Source organism: Apis dorsata, unplaced genomic scaffold, assembly GCF_000469605.1.
Source record: "Apis dorsata unplaced genomic scaffold, Apis dorsata 1.3 scaffold_102, whole genome shotgun sequence".
Classification (NCBI taxonomy): Eukaryota; Metazoa; Arthropoda; class Insecta; order Hymenoptera; family Apidae; genus Apis; species Apis dorsata.
The window spans coordinates 343147-351942 of NW_006263400.1; the positions used below are offsets into that span (position 1 = coordinate 343147).

Genomic DNA, 8796 nt, shown 5'->3' on the forward strand with positions numbered 1-8796 from the left:
TATCTAAGCTACAACTAATCCGATAATACTCGAGAAATGAGTAATACTCGGCTATTCTTGTATCTTTGAAGAAATTTTCTTTTATCTCTTTTCAACGAAGTAATTGGAATTAGAAAAATATCAAAATATTATCAAGTTTTGTGCTCTTTCTATAAAAATAAGCGAAATACTAAAAACATTCAATTATGAACTTTTAACAGAAATGTGTATCAATTAACACTAAATGAATCATTTAGAGGGAAGTTTAACGATGCGTGTGAGAAAACAAGTTAAAATTGTTTGTTTTATACAATTACAGATTAACGTCATTCAGGAAATTCCCGATTAGCATCTGTGTAATTTATCCTGTTAAACTTTATCGACATCGTGTTTCTCATACATAAAACACTTGTCGCAATTGGTTGTTCCTAGAAATTGATATGAGAAACGAAGAAGAGCGAGGACGAATTAGGTTGCCAAATATTTTAGATATGCCAAACAAAGTGGTGAATAAATCAAGAAGTAACGGAATTCAAGCCTTCTTCTCTCTAAAAATATATAGATTTGATAATCGATATTGAAATTACCTGGCATTTTCTTTTTATGGAGCATACACGTACGCGAACACGAGCACAGACACGCAGACACGTTCACTTCTCGCAAATCAAAATAGATATGAAGAACTTGAGAATGTCAAAGTGAAGTGTTTTTTATCGATTAAGGACGCGTTGAAAGCATTGCAACTAGAGAAATCGAATAGAATGTCGATAACGTGATACCCTGACATTTGATGATATATTCATTAGAATATATGAAGTATATTCAAGGTGTTCATAACAATTCTTCGTAGTGACCGCAATAATCTTTTTCGTTCGTGCTTCCGGTGATCTAAGAACAAATATTCTGTAATATTGTAAAAACTGTTGCAAAAATTGTTGCAAAAAACAATGGATAATTTATAATTTATAATATGAAGAAAATATTATAATCTTTACGTGAAAAAATAAAGATTGTATAAAACTCGACAAGTTTCTTTCTCAATAAGTTAATAAACTGTAGTAATATTTAAGTATAAATTATGCTTTGAAAATAAAATTTATATCGTTAAAAATTGAAAATGATTTTCTGATTATATATATGAGTATAAATAATTTAAATTCGTGTGTAGTTGAAACGAATAGTTTTCAGAAAGAGATAATCGAATCCATTTAATTGTGATACTTCAATTTGTCATTTAACTATGAGTCATGAGATAATACGTCTGCTTTGCAATAAAATCTTATCGATTACACGTTACAGATAGAGATAAAATCAAAAAATAATTGAGCGTCTTGAGCAATCTTAATGTCCAATAACATTTCACGTCGATAAATATAAAATATGTGCATATCAATCTAATGGATATATTCAAATATTTGTAGGCGTAGCAAAGTTATTGCATGTCTGTAAAGGGAACAGGTTAATCTATTATTATTTCAATGGCGTTTGGCCAAATTTAAAGAAATAATTATGGAAAATATTTTGGTACAGGCGACGATGGCCTGAGAGAAAATCTATTATTATTTCTAACGTAGTGTTAATGAAGAAATTATCGTTATATATTTTTGATATTGAATAAACATTATCGATTTTTTTTTAAAGAGAATCTTTTTGATAATTTATAAATTCATTCTAAATATTAATACGATAATATTGTAAAATAATTTTTCACAAGAAACGTAACGTATCAATTGTTGTTCTTTTCGAATCGAAAATTTTTTTCTTTATTCAATTCATAAGGCATCTCAATTCTATTCGCAGTCACTGATGGCCTTGATCATTATGGTTTCCTTGTCATCAACTGGGTGCAGTACTACGTGACAGTAATGACGTCACTTTCCGGAAGTACAAGTGTTTCTAAAGACTTCGTTTTAAAATTGGCATAAATTATAAAATATCGTTATCTTGTAAGCTTTGTATAAATAATTGAACGTATATATATAATGCAATTTACGGATATGAAGTAAATTATTTCTATAAATTTTGTACAAATTAAAATTAAACATTTCACGTTTGTTAAATTTAACAAACAGATGATAATTGTACAAATTTCCTTTATGAATATATCAATATTGAGCGGTAAAAATGTTATTTTTAAAAAATAAATAAACGAATCAAAATTATCAAACTAATGTTAATATTCTGTATTAAGAGATAAATTTCATAATTTAAAATACCGAGTTTAACCGAACATTTACTTTTGTTTTTTTTTCAAAAATAACTATGACAGATAGTAAATTATTTATATGTAAATGTTTATATTTATATTTTATATATAATACATAATATATATGTTATAATTTATATTTTTATTCTATAATTTTTTATCAATGTGAAATAATTTATTTAAATAAATTTTATAAAAATATTTAAAAATAAATTGCATTCTCTCAAAACTATTGTATAGATATCTTATATAAGATAGTCGATTTAATGTATTACGTAAAGTACCAATATAGCTTTGCCGGTATGGAATGACATAATCTAAATATGATAACTGTCGCAACTTTTATAGATTTTAGATAATACTATAATAACGTAGGCCGTAGTATTCATAATAAAAAAATTCTTCTATATGATTTTGTATATAAAATATTATTTATAAATATACAACAAAATATTTAAAAATTTAATAATAAGAATCAAAGTATATAATAGGAAAGAATATGAATTATTTATTAAATGTTTTGAAATTACAGATATATTCTTTTTTAATAATAATAAAAATGAATAACTTCTTGATGAAAAAATTTGTATATAAATTTTATAATTTTTATAATTTTTTATTTTTGAAACTTATAAATTAAATGTTTAAATTTTATTATTTTATTTTGTAGAGATTTATAATTATTTAGAAATCATAGTATTTAAATTAGTATTCAAAAATAAAATATTTAACATACATATAAAAAACAAAAACAAAAATTATTATTTTGTATTTATAGATCACCTTCGAAGTTTACTCTTCACGTCTATTTAAACTCCTCCTGATCTGTTTTAACCTTGAATTACTTAAAGGTAATTCACATATATGAAGTCTTTTTTTTTTAGTGGAAAAATAATATATTAAGCAACGAAGAAAAATAACAGACTCAAAATAATTTCGAAAAAATAAAATAAATTCTATTACATTCGAATGATAACAATAATTCTAGTATTTTTTTTTTCTTTATTCATAATAAAATATGTGAAGTAAAATAATTTTATATATATTTTATTTATATATATATATATATATATATAGAAGAAAAAATACCGAATTATCGAACATTGATTTTTTTGTATATATTTTGTAAACAAATAATAATATATTTGTTTTTATTTTTTGAATATTTTTATTTAGATATAATAAAAATCAATAAATACGGACGGAAGATTGATCGAGACACAAAAGCGAAATATGAGGGCGTTCAACTCAACATTTGTCACTGCATTTTCACGAAATCAAAATATTCCAACAATTCTTGAAAAATACCAGATATTTATGAGATATAAAAATAAATCACTGCAACTCGTATATTTTATTTGAGGAAAAATAAATATAACTAATAATATAATCAATTTCAGAACATATATCTACACACGTGCTACGATCGATCGAAAACTTCGTTAAAACGACAGGTGCGCCAAAGGGAATCAAATGGACGAAATATATTTCATGGTAAAAAGTATGTAATTCATTTACAGATAATGTTTAAAATATATGAAATAAGTATAAATATTATATTTAAAAATATAAATAATAATTTTCATTGAAAACGACTTTTCTTTTCTCCGAATTTTTTTCTGAATAACTGTTTGTGAGTCAGCATGTCTACGGGTCGATGCTCTGAGAAAAAGAAAGGACGAAAAGAAAGGAAGAAGGATAAAGTAGAGGGGATGAAACGTACTAGTCCTTACAGACATCGCATGATACTTGTAAGAACTGTAGTGGAAATTGAATACTATCGAATGAAGAATATGCGGAAAAAATGAAAAGATAGATAGAAAGAGCAACACGAAATAGGAAAATTTTAAAGTTTATGTAAATGTGAACACGATATGATTTCGTTTGGCACTGGCTCACAGAACACGGTAACGTGGCCTCGTATCGATCGACGGATTCTCAAGCGCGTTCCTATTTTCAGCACTGCATTGCGGCAGAAGCTAGGTTACAACGGCCCTTCTCGCGTATTTCGCTGGCTCTGTCCGCCTCTCTCGACAATGAACCGGCACACGTGCGTGCTCTGCTCGTGCAGTAAAAGCCAGTATGTCTTTAATCACAAATCGTTGCTTTGTATATGTGATTTGTATAAAAATTTTCTAGTACTCACAATATAGACCTCTGCAGGACGAACATCTCGCTCCTCGCGTGCTTACAGCTGATCGCCTCCCACCCAACAGGATCAACGCGCGACTGCGCGTTTTTGGCTAATCGTGCTTACCAATGCTGACCCGTTTACCCGCGCTCGCCGCCGCCGCTCTGTCTACTCTCGCACACCTTTTTCTCTTTCGACTTCAAGTTCGTCCATATAGCCGGTTACGCATACGTACAACTAATTCCTTTACACAATACACCGTATTGCACACGCGCGCGATTCATACATTAAAGTTGTACTTGTATTACGTCGATCGCGTACTTCTCTTCCTTGCCAACCTTGTGTTTGTTCCTGCACTGTGTCAGATGTTAGCTGTACGAGCGATCGAGTGTGAGTGAATGGATGTGAGGAAACGCTGTGCTTGTGTCCGATGAACCACTCGCGGGAATAGCCGAATTCTCCCGACCAGGGGCTCGTTTATATATTCCCTGATAACATATCGGAACGTTGCGGTGCTAAAAGTCGAGAGAGTTAATCTTTTTTATGTATTGAACCAATTAACTTCCAATCGTATAAAGAGAATTTAAAAGAGAACTTTATAAAATTTTAAATCAATCAATTTAATATGATTATTATATTTATAATTACATATATTTAAATTTTTTAACTTCTATCTTTAAATGAATTCTCAAGAAATATTATTTGTTAACTAGGCATTTATTTGACGAAAATTAAACAATTTAAATTTTTCTTTTTAGATATTATGTAATGTCAATGATATTTATTTTCATTCTTCTTTCTCATTATTATTTGATGAGACTTTGTTAAGATTTTTAATATAATATATTAGACAAAAAAAGACAATAAATCAGATGTAGGAACTATCTTTTAGCGCGTTTTACAGACTAAACAAGGAAAACAAATTAATGAGAAAAGGATAGAGATAGCGTAAAAAATTTGAAATCAGCGCCATCTCCAGAGTGCCACAAAAGAAACTTAATATTCAAGGAGAGCAAATAGTTAGAAAAGGACAGAGATAAGAAGAATTGTCATTGACCGCCATCTCTCGGATATAAAAAATATTTCTTCAAGATAGGATAAAGTAGAATAAAAATTGACTATTAGCGCTATCTCTCGAATGTCAAAGTTATCTTCTTTGATAATAGGATAAGATAGGGCAAAAATTAATAATCAATACAGACGAGCTATAAAATAGATGTGATAATATTTTTTCATAATTAGAATCGATTTTCAATATCGAATAAAATTTTATTGAAAAATTTATAATAGAAACATTATATTAGAAAAAATTTTCATTTTCGATAATATTAGAAAGCAATGTCAAACTAATTATAGAAACTATATATATTTAATCTAATCTAAATTTTACAACACTTCGATATTTCATTTAGATATAAATTTATTTCTATTATATTTGCATAGTTTTTAATATATTATAAATGATGTATTATATTGAAATGATTTATATATATTATATAAGAGTAATAAATTCGAGCCAATATAACACATTTATATAAAAATCTATTTTTTATTTAATTTAATATTTATCTTAAATTCTTTTATTATGTTTCAATATTTTTTAATTTAAGTATATTTTATGTTGATTTTTTTTTTATATTATACTCTTTAGATTTGATTTAATATTTATTTTAAATGGTTAAATTTTATGTTTTGATCTTTTTAATTTAAATAATTTTTATATTTTTTATATTATTGTATATTAATTATAAAAATTTATTTTTTTTGTTTTTTAATTAATATTTTTTTGTAAAATTTCGATATACAAATTAACAGTTAAAATATATTGTATTATATTTCAATTTTCGCGCAATTGAAATGAATAATAATTGCTTCAACCAATCAGAATGCTTCTGAGGCCCAATGGTTAGACGAATCAGAACGTACGATGTCAGTCTTGTATCAAGAATCGTGAGGAGAATACGTGTTATATCGATATAAGTAAAATTTATATTGTAATATAAAATTTAATATTGTGTTATATTATTTGTTTAATTAATATGTGTGTTTAATCATTAAGTATTGTTATATCAAAATTGAATTTTGTTTCTTTTGTCTTCTTGTTTTTCATTGTCACGCAATAGTTACAGTTATCGTATTAATGTACTTTGTCGAATTTATATTTAGTTATTTTTAGTTTTATTTTAATATTATTTTAATTTTATAAATTTGTTTTTAAAAAATAATTCTAATTGTTATTTGTGCAAATTATTAATTATTGGAATTGCTTCAAAAATACAATAGGTTATCCATGTGTAATGACTTTTGTACAAATATGGTAAGATTTAAATTATTTTCACGAAAAATGTAAAATATTTATTATAGATTTCTTTCATTTTTTTATTCATATAGAAATAAAATAACTATATTAAATTTTAATCGATTTAAATCGATTTTATTTGATATGTATTCTCATATATTTTCCTTCTTAAATGCGTATATTCGTATGTTCAATTCGTATTGTTTTTGTTTTGGTTTTACGCTTGAGTCGAAATATTTCTTATAATAGCTTAGTTTTGTTTTGATTTTACGCTCGAGGAAAATATTTCTTATAATGTCTTTCCGCGTTCGTGTTATGTCGACATATTTCGATTGTTGCCAAATTTCGAGTATATCTTTCTTTCTCTAATCCAATTCGATAATCGAAATCGCGGTGTAAGGCGTCATTCTTCTGTGATCAATCGTAGCGTTTAGATGTTTCAGGTACGTGTTTAATTTATTGCGTATATTATATTATATATATTATTCTTTTAATTATTCTTTTATTTTTCGTATATTATTATTTAATTAGTACGTTAATTTAACAATTTATTAAATATTATTATAATTGATAATATTTTGAGGAATAATTTATTCAATTTTCTTTATGAATCCATTTCACCATTAGTGTTATTAGCGAAATAGATATCGGTTTTTAAAATAAGATAATTTAAGCTTTTTTATTATCTTATTTTAATACAATAGATTCTAGTTTCATATATTTTATATATTTATATTATTCTTTGATTATCTTTTGTACAGATTTCTGATATAATCTACAAGGCGGGAAAAGCTTCCAATATGGACGCCATAACGAACATTTGATGCATTCATCATGAAATGGCGACTTGTCATAAAGAACTGGTGACGGTTTGATTTCTTATATTAAAAATATATTTGTAATTTTTTTTTTGAATTATCAATAATATGTATATTTGTTAAGTAATTCATAATATATCGATATTAATCATTGAGAATATTTAGACGAAAATAATTAGAAAAAGTAAATCGTATTTTTGTTTCGATATATTATATTATTTTATTTCATTCTTTCGCCATCTTACTTTTAATTTGTAGCTTTAGAAAAATATTTCCTTAACAAATGCTCAATAGAAAAAGAAAAAAAATATCGTAAAAATATTGCTTCTTTTTTTTTTACTTTTCCCTAAGTACTAACATAACTTTATTTTCAGAAAATATTTGTGATCGCGTGCAATGCGATTGATAGAGTCAGTGTTTGCTTCGTAAAAGTCTTTTTTTAGAACACAATAGTTATTAAATAATATAATTAAATTTAATTGTAATAATAAATCGCGAAATTAGAGTCAGTGTTTGTTTATCGATAACGTAAATGAATACGTTTTTATTTTTTTATTTTTTTTTCAAATATATTCGTTTTCGTTACAAGATAGAGTCAGTGTTTCTTTCAAGAAAATAAGATAATCATCTACCATATGAAGAGGTATATATATTTTTTATATGTTTCAACAATTGTTCGTTTTTATTATTAATAAATTTTGTTAAAATTTAATATTGTATTTTTCATTATTTCAAAATTTTTTTTACAGATACTGATAAGTTTGTGATTGCTTCTATTTTAGTTTCAAAAAATATTTGTGATCGCGTGCAATGCGATCGTGATAGAGTCAGTGTTTATTACGAAAAAGTAGTTTTTATTTAATTTTTTTAGATCATGATATTATTTAAATATTTATTTAAATTTAATAATTATATATTCGCGAAAATAGAATCAGTGCTTGTTCGCCGATTATAACATAAATGCGTTAATAGCCTTTTATTTATTTATTTTTTTTTTTGAATATATTTGTTTTCGATACGGGTTAAAATCAGTGTATCAAGAGAATAAGGCGATCATCCATCACGCGAAGAGGTAATTATCTTTTTAAATTTAATTTCATTATATTATTTCAATTTTTTTAAGGCAATACTATGTTTTTAATTTATAACATTTTACGTTTTTACATTATAGATACTGCTCAGACGGTCTCTTATTTGATGTCAACACATAAGCCAAAGCACATCGATGGCATCGTAGATTTTTCGCATCGAATGGTGAGTCGCATGCATTTTTGTTCCTCCGATCACTCAATCATGTCGAAGGATGAAAGATCCGAATCGACACGAGTGACTGGTTGTATACGTAGAATTTTGCACGAGCACA

General features: G+C 25.9%; 1 protein-coding gene across 3 annotated transcripts in view; it reads right to left on the reverse strand.

Moving 5' to 3' along the window:
- Positions 1-4764, reverse strand: part of LOC102675161 (NADP-dependent malic enzyme-like) — a 12003-nt gene extending 7239 nt beyond the window's left edge. For all 3 annotated transcript variants that reach the window (XR_421236.2, XM_006612271.2, XM_031508823.1), the window contains exon 1: positions 4332-4764. Coding sequence is in view for 2 of the 3 variants with exons in the window: in XM_006612271.2 (XP_006612334.1) it covers positions 4332-4357 (26 nt within the window). In the remaining variant the exon portion in view is untranslated. The remainder of the gene's footprint in view (positions 1-4331) is intronic.
- Positions 4765-8796: the final 4032 nt, after the last annotated feature.